The sequence below is a fragment of the Crinia signifera genome, chromosome 6 (genome assembly GCF_055691185.1).
Source record: "Crinia signifera chromosome 6, ASM5569118v1, whole genome shotgun sequence".
NCBI classification, from domain to species: domain Eukaryota; kingdom Metazoa; phylum Chordata; class Amphibia; order Anura; family Myobatrachidae; genus Crinia; species Crinia signifera.
Window position 1 is genome coordinate 72,438,202 of NC_139222.1, and position 12,925 is coordinate 72,451,126.

General features: G+C 42.1%; 1 protein-coding gene across 1 annotated transcript; it reads left to right on the forward strand.

Annotated features, from left to right (window-relative positions):
• The first annotated feature begins 247 nt into the window (after positions 1-247).
• On the forward strand, positions 248-10,457 carry LOC146007719 (pulmonary surfactant-associated protein D-like). Its single transcript, XM_083146290.1, has 4 exons — positions 248-434; positions 1,533-1,640; positions 3,040-3,123; positions 9,648-10,457. The coding sequence occupies exons 1-4, from the start codon at positions 254-256 to the stop codon at positions 10,025-10,027; spliced, it is 753 nt and encodes a 250-aa protein (XP_083002416.1). The 5' UTR covers positions 248-253; the 3' UTR covers positions 10,028-10,457.
• The last annotated feature ends 2,468 nt before the right edge of the window (positions 10,458-12,925 follow it).

A 12,925-nucleotide genomic window follows, 5' to 3' on the forward strand; every position in this document is an offset into this window, starting at 1 on the left:
GTATAAAACTGTCTTAGGCTATATAACCAGCAATTTATATCCAAAAATGTTATTTTTGAACAATTTTTTTTTTCAATTTGAACCACTAATTGAAGATTTGGGAATTTAGTTACTTAAACAAAACAACTGACTCACTCCTGTGAAAATGTTTAATTAGGTAATCTGTAGCAGTGGTGATACACTTTTACATTACCTTACCTGTAATGAAAGATCTTTCCTTCTTCAAATTCTGTAGAACTTCTTCATTTGAAAAATGCAAGCTATCCAGGCTCTGTGTCTCCTGCTCAGTGTGCCCTTGGTGCTATCTGGTAACCAGATATGTATGGATCAAGACAACAATGCCTGTTCCATCAGTATATTTGGTGCCACTGGGAAGGATGGTCTACCAGGCAAAGATGGTATAAATGGGCTTAAGGGAGAACAAGGAGAACAAGGTAAAATATAGTATATTGCAATTAACATTTCGGAATGTCACCATAATGTGTTATTCTTCCAAATTGTATTCTTTCTTTAATTGTTAACATCTTTTGAATTAACTTTGTACAAACGGGTTATGAAACGTGCATTTGGCATTCATAGTGACTGTATGTATAATGGGGTCAGGATGCACAATACCAATATCACAAAGGAGAGAAGTATCTTTACCCGCCCCTTACACTACCTTCTAGCAGCCTAACCCTACCTCTGTACATCCTGACTATAACTCTCCCCGCTAATGCCTAACCTCCCGTACCCTGCCGCCTAGTCCTAATCCCCATGCCCCGCAGCCTAATCCCCCCTTCTATGTGGCTAACCCAACCCCCCCCCCCATAACCTAACCCTAACTTTCCCCTCACTGCAACCTAACCTTAAATCCCCTCACTATTACATAAACCTAATCCCCCCTCCCCCCCCTTCCCCGGCCATACGTTAGCGCTCCTTGCAAACTTACCATTCGGCATTCTGGCAGTTGGGATTCTGTCACCAGATGACCGTATCTTTGTGTAATGGCTATGCAGGGTTGAATGTAGTTAATTGGCCATTTTTATGCCTACATTCTGTTAATGGAACATAATGCATATTGCAAAGTTTTAATGTGCACATCTTTGGTAGTGGATAGCTCATATCCACAAGCTTTTCACCAATATTGGCCAAAGGTTGCACTGAGTTGGCAAGCGACACTAAATGACAGAGCAGCGACACAAATACACAGCACATTACTCATTACGTCACACACTATTGTTTTTTTATTTTTAATTGAAGCAAAATGTTATAGTCATATCAGGTAAACAAGAAGTCCAGAATATGTGCATGTAAACATTGTCAATGAAAGCGTTAATGTGTGAAATCATTGCTTTGGTGGTCATTACTGTACATTGTGTAACTTAACATATTTGACCAATAAAAGAAAGGAACAAAAACAAAAATGATAATCATAATTATTTGTCCATGCCTGATTCTATGCCCATATCACCAAGGTAAGAAAATATATCACAGGGTAATAGGTGGATCTGCTGTTAAATACTTTATTATTTTTTAAATATTTTTTGCAGGACTACCTGGTCCAGCTGGACTACCAGGTATTGCTGGACCTCCTGGACCAAAAGGAGAACGGGGTCCCTCGGGCCCACAAGGGGAAAAAGGGGACAGTGATGCTTCAGGTAAAAGAAAATCGAAGTTTTTGACTACCGATGAGATGTTCCTGTTACTTTATTAAACACATACAATACGTAGATAAATACATACAAGTTGTAAACAAACACATACAATACATAAACACATACAATACGTAGATAAATACATAGATAAACACATGCAATATGTAGATAAGCACATACAACACGCAGATAAACACATACAGGACCTTATTCAGGTCCATTTGCATGGGCAGATGTTTTCTCATTGCGCATGCGCATTTTTGCATGCGTGTGGCCACGGGGAACAAATTGTTCGCTGTGCACCCATCCCTGTGAGCGAAGGGAGTGGTGGACATGGTGAGCGTGGGCCAGTGGGGTGGCCCATTAGCATATGGGAACATCCAGCATTTCATGGACGTTCCCATGAGATGCTGGGCATTTTCATGGTAATGGACCAATGACGCAGGTGCTGGGGGCAACTGACATCAAAGGATGTCTGCTGCCGGGATGCAGTTAAAATCCCGGCGGTCGGGATCCCGGCGTTCAGAATCCCGACCGCCGAAATCCCGACACATTCTCCCTCCGTAGGTGTCCACGACACCCATGGAGGGAGAATAAATTAGTGTGCCGAGCGTAGCGAGGCACCGGGCCTGCTGCGTGGCGAGCGCAGCGAGCCCGCAAGGGGGGGCGATCCACGTCCCCCCTTTTCGGCATTTCAGCTGTCGGGATTATGGCGTCGGGATTCTGAACGCCGGGATCCCGACCGCCGGGATTCAGTACTGAATCCCTGCTGCCTGCCTACTTCCCTCAGAATGTGCACACAGATCTAAGGTTGCGCTGAGTAAAATTAGATCTGCATGCACCTTCCACAACATTTGATGGTCGGCAACTATCGAATGATGTGGGTGTTCCCCCGCAGGCTGTGAATGGATGTTTATATGAAACATCCATTCGCAGCCAATACGAACGTACGTGCCTTACGAATGGTGGGCCGGCGTACCACCATTCTCAAGGTGGGATCTGGTTGACACAGAAGTATGTGAATTCGCATTGGAGCGAATCAACCAGAATACCCCCCACAATACATAGATAAACACATACAATACATAAACACATACAACGTGTAGATAAAACACATACAACGTGTAGATAAAACACATACAATTTGAAGTATTCTATTAAAACATTTATGTCTTAGACATTTATGTACTATTGTATAGAACTGAAGTTAAGAAAATGTTCATTGTTATCAATAGTATCAAGAAATCCTAAACTCAGATAGGTCAGAGTAAGCGCCCCTGGAGCCAAATCAAGTCAATGCAGATTGTACCTGCGGATGGATGTCATGTTTTTCATACAGTATAAAGCTTCATTGATGTTTTGATATTGGATACATGGCTATTAATAAACACTTGTTCCACAGCACTGAAAGCGCTCACAAATAGAGTATCAACTCTGGAAGGACTAGTGAAAGCATTGCAGTCACAGTTATCACAGCAGAAGAAAGGTGTGTATAGCTCAGTAACTTTTTATTTTGTATATAATTTCCTATTTGTCTACGAAAGCTAGCATACATGTATTATGCATACAGTGGCTGGGATTTTCTAATAACCGCAGCCACACATCGTCGGCATTCGCACTGTTAATAACCGCATATGCACTAACATATGCAAATCTTAACGCAAAGGAAAGCTCTTGCATTAAGAGCTGTCCTTTGCGTTGTGACCGGCGATGTGCAGCGGGTCCCCCCTCCCTCCCTGGACCCTTACCCTGCTGCCAGGGCTCCTCTTCCTCCTCCCTGCACCCGGAAGCGGTCATTGGTCCGGGCAGCACAGCAGGAGGCTGACTGGACACAGGTGAGGGAGGGGCGGCTGTTAGCAAAGTATCCTGAGAGCAGCTGACACTCCGGTTCGGGTTTTTGCTGTTGCAGTGGTGACAGGCAGTCTGTTCACAGCAGGGAATCCGGCACTGGTTTTGTGCTCACAAGCTCCCTCCCATTGAGTGTAGCGGCGGCCGTGCCGCATCACCCAGCATCCCCCCCTCGTGGAGCAACGGTGTGATGGAGCAGATGAGCTCCCGGCACCCACGTGGAGCAAACCCCCCCCCCCTGGGGCGCTCTGGTGCCTTACACCATCCCTGGATAGATAGTTATTAAATAGTATTTGTGAGGATGCCTAGAAATATAGATTCTAGATCCCCCGGGCCCCCGAACCCCGCAATGATGTAAAGAGGTGGTACCGAGTGACCATGTCAAAGGCCTTTTCGGCATCCAATGACAGGATTGCCTGAGGGTCTGAGGTCCTCAATAGCCGAAGCTACTGTTCAAAGTTTTTGAATGTTAAGTACCGAGTGTCTTCCCCAGATAAATCCAGTTTGAACTTTATCTATAATCGAGGGTAGAATAATTTTTAATCTATCAGCTAAGATTTTTGTATTTATTTTACAGTCTATATTAAGGAGTGATATTATGCAATAAGGGAGGAAGATAGCATAGGGTCCCAGCCAGGTTTCGGGAGTATCTTCAGTATGGTAGAATTAAAGTAGGGAGGAAGGGGGTTCCTTGGAGAAAGGAGTTGAGCAGTACTTTCACAGGGGGTATAGGTTTAGGGGCAAGACATTTATAATACTTGTTCGTTAAGCCATCTGGGCCTGGTGATTTCCTGGTCTTAATCCGGCCAATCATATGTGAAATATCTTCCTCTGTGAGGTCTGACATCAAAGAGGCTGTTTGGTCAGTCGTAAAAGTCGGTATTTTAACGGTGGACCAAAATTTGGACTTAACTGCAAGATTAATGGAAGGTGAATAATATTTTTTAGAATAGTAAGTATGCAATATAGTGGAGATATCTTTCCCAGTGTGTATTACCATGCCATTATCATTAACCAAAGCGGTGATAACAGTGGGAGGCTGTTAGCCATGTAAAAGGTTAGTCAAAAGCCGGTTGGATTTTCCTCTAAATCTGTGAAATCTACTTTGTAGGTGGCAGGATAATCGGGATTCTGTTTTAGTTAGTAAATTGTCAAAAAGGGCTTTAATTTAATAGTATTCAGTTTTATGGGCCTGTGTAGGGTTAGTTTTATATATTTTTGGTATGTGTCAGCAAGACGGGTCTGAGACTGAAGTTAATGCCTGGTTTTATCTTTGTGGGCTTGAGCACTATACGATATAATTGCCCCTCTTATTAGAGGTTTTGAGGCTTGCCAAAATATTAATGGAGAGTCCATCTCCGCCTCCGTGTTATTATGCTTGTATTCCATCCAAGTGGATTCTAGGTTAGACCTAAACTTCAATGAGCTTGTGTAATGATTAGGGAAATGCTATTGCTGGTATGGGCCTCTGTTTTGTGATATCCAGCATGCTCCATGATCAGAGATATATATTGTTAAAATGGCAAAATCACGGATCTGTGGCAATAAGTCAGTTCAAAGCAGTATATAGTCAATACGGGATAGAGTGTTATGTGTTGCTGAGATGAAAGAAAACTCTCTCTATAGTTGGTGGCACACTCCCCAAACATCTGTGAGACATAAACTGGTCATCAAGTATTTCATATTATGTTTTGGAGGCAGTCTTCTAGCCAAAGAGGACATTTCCCGATCTAGATAAGGAGTAAGCATAGTAAGAATTTTACGGAACAATATTTTAGAAAAGACATTGGGAGCATAAACATTGCAAAATGTATATTGAAATAAATAAATAGAAACATCTACAAGGACATATCGTTCCTCCGGGTCTGAATGAGAAGTATGAACAGATGTAGGAATAAGTTTCCGAGTCAATATGACAAGCCCCCTTGACTTAGAATTAAAGGGTGCCGACACCAGCACTGACCATCCCAAGGTGTTTAATTTAAGTATTTCGGAGAGTGTCAGGTGAGATTCCTGTAAACACAATAGGGAAAAACATAAAGGTAGAACAGGGTCAAATGTAAGTGACCAGTGTGCGGCCAACCATATGATAACAGGTAGGTATCTGAGCAGGATAGTGAATAATAGCTACCACATCCAGGCCACCCACACAAGAATATTTATGTGGCCCTCCAGAGTACCAGCAGCATGGAATACTGCTGGGTTCCGGAGCAGAAGAGCACAAACAGAACAAACAGAAACAACACATGAGCCATAGTCGAAAATAATTTACAACATATCTATAGCTACCGCTGGCGCAGCGCGTGTGTGCTGTGACTTCAAATATTTGAAGTCACAGTGCGCACATCTATATAAAACTTGAAAACATTTGTTATGAAAAAAATTGTTTAAATGTCCATTTCTATTTTACCATATGGAAAAACCCCTATAATTTGAGGTAGATAATAGAAAAATTATTTGATGGAATAAGTGGACACGGCGGCCCTATTCCTCATCCGTTAAGGCTGTCAGTGTAAAGAACTATCTTGCAAACAATGGGGTGGGGGTTTTGAAGTTGAGGGAGATAACTCTTAGAGTCAGGAAATAATGTAGGTACAGTAATAATGTAGATCGATAATAAATCTGGTCAGTGAGCAGCATCAGGGTCTGCAAGAGTAACGGAGGATTGAGCCATTTCAATCAGATTTGCATCAGAAACTATACTGAAATCTTTGTAGGAAATGCCTGAAAAGATACATGGTTTCGCTGGGAATATGAGGATAAATTTGGTGTGGGCCTTCAGGAACAAAGCTGGGAGAAATCTCTCCTGGCTCTCGTGACTTCAATTTGTTGCCTTCCTATTGAAGGTTTCTATTTTGTCAGAATGCCATACAAATTTTATGTCTTTATGTAGAAAGTTCAGGCATTTAAAGATGATGTGTGTTTGTCTGCCATTAGGGTTGCCTCTATTGGGACCCAGCAATGGGCCCTCTTCACTATCATGCCAGTATATGCGGTTTGTATATGGAGAAATATGGGCAGGGTGGTAGTGAGGAATGTATGTAATGCCGGTCCCTTAACAGACACAGGAATGCCAATAAGGTGCAAATTATTGTTCCTTCTTGAATGATTTTCCAAGTCGTCTAATTTGTTTTGTATTTGGTAGGTAGTTTTCTGAAGTGCAATAGGAAGAAAGGTAGCGCTAAACCAATGAGGACAATATAGATAAAAATAACATTTAATGGTACACATACATTTTACATTAGTGAAAATAAACAATGTTAAAAACAATGCTCACTGCCCTCTGGGCCATTTCTTAAACAGCTGTTTGGGGGGGGGGGGGGTGGGATCCGCTCCTATTAGTGCCGCCAGATGGTGAAGCAAAGGACCAGTCAATAGGCAGGGGATTGTATGTTTCCCCAATCCAATAGATGTTAGATGGTAGAATATAATTACCAATGCAGTTCTTTGGTGGGTTCCTCTGGGTGATCTTTAAATCCTTTTAGGATAGCATATGAGCTGTGTCATCCCTTTGTAGTTGGAACATGAGGAAGAGTCCACTTGTAAAGCTGTAATAGCAGGACATATGTACATGGACACACATTCAATTTAGGGTTAATTTTGTTATGGCCCAATAATCTACCAGTTTATTTTTGGATTGTGGGAGGAAACCGGAGTACCCAGAGGAAACCCACGCAAGCACGGGGAGAATATACAAACTCCACACAGTTAGTGGGGATCGAACCCATGACCTGAGTGCTGCTAATCACACACAACATATAAACTACACATTTTATCACATGGACACGATTTGAGTTGTTATGACAGTGGCGTCAACGACCTTTTTATAAATGCTTTATCAAGGCATCATTAATTTCAGGGTATGAATGTCCTGGAAAGCTTCCCCCAATCCTTGGTTATTTGCATTCAACTTTTTGGTAATCTGTTAAATTTGTGATTTTATATCTTGTACTGAATGCTGTAGCTTTGCAGCATGGGCATCCAATATAGGGTTAATTGTATCTTGAATGGCTCTGACTATGTCTGCATATGGCAGTGGGCCTGCAGGTGATATGGTGGGGAGAAAAGCTCTGGCTGTGTGTAGGCTAGATGAGGAGTCAGAATCACTCTCCATGGTGGTCCATGGAGTGTCCCCTGTGACCCCTGGCTGTCTTCGCTATAAGCGGTGGGCGTGCGGCGTGCTGAGCTGAGCTGGCTGAGGCTGTAGCGGAGCTCAGTGTGATGCTGCAGTCCTCATCAGCGTTGGAACTGGAAGTCTTCTTATTTTATGTTCTTATGTGTGTTATATAAAAAAGTTTAAACAAACAATAAGGTTCAGCACTGGAGGAATCTTCACCGGCTGTAAACAACCCCACAACAAAATTTTAAAAAGTGAGAGCTAAAAATCCAGCTCATTAATAAACTGGGTGCATGTGTATAGGTCACTGAAAAATTTATTGTACATAAATTGTAACCACAAGGTGGCAGTACGGCACCACTTTATATAAATCAATTTGAGCAGCTTCACTATGGACTGGATAATGCATAAATAAAAGGAATACAGTCGAATTATCGACCACACTTAGGTCGACACCATTGGGTCGACAGGGGGGAAGGTCGACAGGTGTCTAGGTCGAGAGGGGGGAAGGTCGACAGGTGTCTAGGTCGACATAGGTGAAGGTCGACAGGTGTCTAGGTCAACATAGGACAAGGTCGACATTAGTTTAAGTCGACATACCGTTAGGTCGACAGGTCGGAAGGTTGACATGTTTTTTTTACTGTTTTTTGAGCCGACATGTGCCGACAGGTGGTATTTCATGCCCTACCATCCACTAGGGCATGGTGGGAGAAGAAAATAGTGTGCCCAAAGCGAGGGGCTGCGGTTGCCTTCCAACTGTGTCCATGTCGACTGTGTTGACATTCGGATAAAAAAAAAACATTAAAAAACCATGTCGACCTTCCGACCTGTCGACATAACTCATGTCGACCTAACGATATGTCGACCTAAACCCATGTCGACCTTGTCCTATGTCGACTTGGACACCTGTCGACCCTCACCTACAGATGGGTCTTTTGCCATCCTTGCTGGCGGGTCGCCAGAACGTACGCGCTGGCGACCCGCCAGCAGCCTCGCCAGCGAGGAGACTGAGACGCGCGTGCGTCTCACGCGCACGCGCGTCTCAGTCTCCGGCGCTAGCGCGACGGAAACCCTGTCCGTCTCCGCCTCAGGGAGACGGACAGGGCTAGGGGGGTTAGTGGGGGGTGCGGGCAGGCGGCGGGGACCCCGGGTTACCGCCGGCAAGCCGGCGGGGACCCGGGGGAACGCATCGAAGCGCCGTCGGAAGGGGACGCGCGCGCCTCTCGTGCGCGCGCGTCCGCTTCTCACCGTCGCCATGGCGCTGGCGGGGGATGGCGGCTGGCGACGCCAGCGCCATCCCCTGCAAAGATGGGACAAGACCCATCTGTATGTCGACCTAGACACCTGTCGACCTTCCCCCCTGTAGACCCCACGGTGGCGACCTAATGACTGTCAACCTAAGTGTGGTCGATAAAACGATCCACACCCAATAAAACTCAAGACAAGTGGCTCTGTAGCAATGTTTCAATTCTTTCACTGACGTTTTTGTCAAGCCATAACCAGCATGTGAATTAGATCAACATAAATAGCATCATATAGGCAATTCAGTAACACCCATTTCTGGTTACAGAGGCGGGTCTGGGAGTAATGACGTCATTAAACAGCCCAAGATACACTTGTTAAAAAATACAAAAATTGCAACAATATATTACAATAATAATACTGCAAATTACAAACAAAACATTGAGATGATGTCACACACCATTCACTTGAAAATGCTAGGGCACGCCTGCTTTTTCCAGACACTCCCTGAAAATGTCTGGTTACCAGGATCAAACAGCGACTTCCTGTCAATCAAACTGCAAGCGGTTTGCAAATAATAAAAAAAAAAAATTTGATGATTTTTGTCACTGTGTGCTGTCGCAGACGCGCGCTGCAACCCAGAAGCATGTGCAGTGGTTTGATAATTGATCGGCTTGGAAATTGGCACAGCAGCGATCAGGTGTGAATAACCCCACAGCTTTTTCCCATATGTACATTAAAGCACACCTGTACCATCAGCCAATTTATTTTTTTCTCTTTTTTTTTTTTCCCTTCAATTTCAGCTTTTACCTTTTACAAAGAAGGGGCTACATCTGGAGAAAAGATCTATGTCTCAAACGGTGACCAAGCTAATTATAATGATGCAAAGTCAGCTTGTGCTAAAGCAGGAGGTCAGCTGGCATCACCAAGGAATGCTGCAGAGAACCAGGCTGTGTTATCTATTCGCAAAAAGTTTGAGGTTCATGCATATCTGGGTATAAATGACAGGGAGACAGAGGGCACTTTTAAATATCCAAGTGGTGAAAGAATTAACTACTCAAACTGGACTTCAGGTGAACCCAATAATGAACATGGAGTGGAGGATTGTGTAGAAATGCATGACAATGGAAAATGGAATGATAAGAATTGTGATGTAAAAAATCTTATAATTTGTGAGTTTTAATTAGAAAAATCAAGCTCTGCAATCATTTAAAAATATCTTTAGTGAACTTTCAATTATATAAGGAAAAACTTACTTTTATCTTTCGCATGGATTGGGTTGAGATCATGTTTGATAATAATAGTTGGGCTTCGTCCTTTTTCGATACATGGGAAAGACTCATCGCAACTTTGCGAACATCAACTTAGATTTATAACAGCATACAACTGACCTTGGGTATGAAACCCATATCCTGCTCAGTGATCCCCCTATTGTGTTATCCAATGAGTGAGCGCCAGACACCTCCACCTTTTTTTTTTCTCTTCTGCCTCTATTTCACCTATGCCAATATTTAAATATTATGTATGTGTTTACAAATATAATGAACCACTTGTAAGTCGACATATTCTAATGGAGTGCCATGGAAATGCACTGACTCTTGTTTCATTGCATCCCATTTATTATTGAATGTACTATTTGTTATGTTCAATTTAGATGTAAACATTGCATATTTGTGTTCAATGTTTTTGATTCAATAAAATCTATGTATAAAAAAAAAATCGTTAGTGGCGTGTTACAATTTATTTTATTAATGACAATAATATTATAGTCTATTATCATAGACACATTTTTAGAAACTAATTCAAATTAATTTTCCATTTAGATTAAAATTATTCCATTTTTAAGTTTTTAAAGTGTCATTAAATAAAATAAATGATTAAATAGCATTATTATTATTAATCAGGTGCCACAAAGGGGAATTCAATTAATGACCATGGGTGCAAGTTGCCACACCCTTCCTCTGGCCCATTTGCATCCAAATTTGCTAACTACCCTATAGTGCAGGGCTGGGCAACACCGGCCCTCCAGATGTTAGTGAACTACACATCCCAGGATGCTTTGCATTAGTTTTGCTATGTGGCCATGCTGAAACTGATGCAAGGCATGCTGGGATGTGTAGTTCACTAACCTCTGGAGGGCCGGTGTTGCCCAGCCCTGCTATAGTGAATACTTTTGGGTGAGATTCTACTGCCATAAAGAGAAGTGGCTGCCACATATACTTGTCCGGGCAAATCTGTTTGACATCAATTGAATTCCCAAAAAAATGTGAACAGGTGTTTGTAATGCCCCCCAAAAAATTTGCTAAATTTACATATACAGATAATTAATTAGCGCTCTTTCTATCTAATTCCAATTATAAGAGCTGCTTAGTATATGAGTGCGGAACCATAAAACTCTTTAATATTGAAAAAAACAATAATAATAGTTTTTAAGAACAAGCCAAATCACTTAGATTAAAATATGGGATTATGTTAAAATAACTATGGGAAACTATAGCTGGCTGACCGGATCCAATCAAGGCAGACAATCATCAATACAGACAAAGAGACACTATAACCACAAAAATTGGGAGTGTGATTCTGTGAGTGACTCCCAGTCTTCCGTGGGAGAAGCGGGAGAAACAACCTCTAGAAAGAAAACCACAAATAAAAATAAAATCTCAGGGAAACCTGAGTGTGGGGTAGAAATCGACCAACCCGAAGAGGCGGGCAGCACAAACGGTGCTATCCCCAAAAATAGCAAGAAATAAATGCCAAATTCAATCTAACAGACATAGCTCTTACTCCAGCAGAAATAAAAGTGTTAAATCGTGGGTTATCGTTTCTTCCTACGAACCATTATGATGACTTCCAGTGGAAACTAGAAACTACCCGCTTACACCCCAATTGAAACTTAGTGACCATTTTAAAGATAGTGCCGACACAATTCCAGTTGACAATAAAATTTCCATGTTCAAGAAAAAATCCAAAATTTTAGCCATTCTCCTCCAACACGTCTATTCTTAGCTATTAAGAGCCTTGATTTTCAAGTGAATGAATGCCAAAAAACAGCTAAACGAGTTTCCAACTTAACAGGAGAAGAATAGAAAGACATTAAGAGATTACGCTCTATGGATGATGTCATAATACTACCTGCCGACAAAGGCGGTGGGATAGTTTTACAGACAATAGAAAACTACAAAGCTGAAATCTACTCACAATTGAACAGCGGGGAAATGTATGACTGCCTGCGGACAGTTCCAACTCCATCATATAAAAAATAACTGGATTGTATTTTGGATCAAGCAGAGAAAGCTAAAATTATTCCATCAGAAATGGCTAATTATCTGAAAACCGACTTTCCCGAGTTCCAATCATATATGGTCTACCCAATATTCAAAATAATTTGACCAATCCACCTGCATGTCTGATCATATTGGCACGAGATTCGATTTACAGCAAAGTAGCGCAAGTTATGGATTATTTCATTCAACCGTGTATACAGGCACAATCAACCTATCTTCAAGGCACCACATCACTTCTTTTGAAACTTAAAGCACTGGACCACATTCCCACAGACATGTGGCTTTGCAAGTTGGACATTACAAGCCTATACACCAGCATTCCCCAAGCAGGGGGAGTAGAGACTATACAGCATCTGATGGAGAATGAAATCGTATACCCCTAGGTCCTCAATCAGAATTCATGCTAAAATTGTTAAAAAGCTCACACTCCATTGAAATGACTTCATATTTAATGGAGAATTTTTCCAGCAGGGTGTGCGATGGGTTCGCCCGTCGCACCCTCGTATGCTAATGCTTATATGTACCGCCTGAAGCAGAAGAAGATATTCTTTGCATCTTAAAATGAAGACCTCTATTTCTATTGCAGGTACATAGATGACATCTTACTATTCTGGAGTGGCTCAGAATCATAATTTTGTGTACACATGGAGAAAATCAATCGACTGGAATGTCCAATTAAATTCAGTTATCAAATGAGCCAGAAGTCAATCAACTACTTAGTTGTAAATGTCTACTTGCAGAATGGAACAATTCAAACGGACATCTATCACAAACCGACAGATCGTAATACTCTGCTT

Bases quoted from the DNA above. Each gene is read 5' to 3' on its own strand.
- LOC146007719 (XM_083146290.1), top strand. From the start codon at position 254: ATGCAAGCTATCCAGGCTCTGTGTCTCCTGCTCAGTGTGCCCTTGGTG. The intron at 435-1,532 runs GTAAAATATAGT...TATTTTTTGCAG, and splicing joins GGGAGAACAAGGAGAACAAG to GACTACCTGGTCCAGCTGGA. The intron at 3,124-9,647 runs GTGTGTATAGCT...CTTCAATTTCAG, and splicing joins GTTATCACAGCAGAAGAAAG to CTTTTACCTTTTACAAAGAA.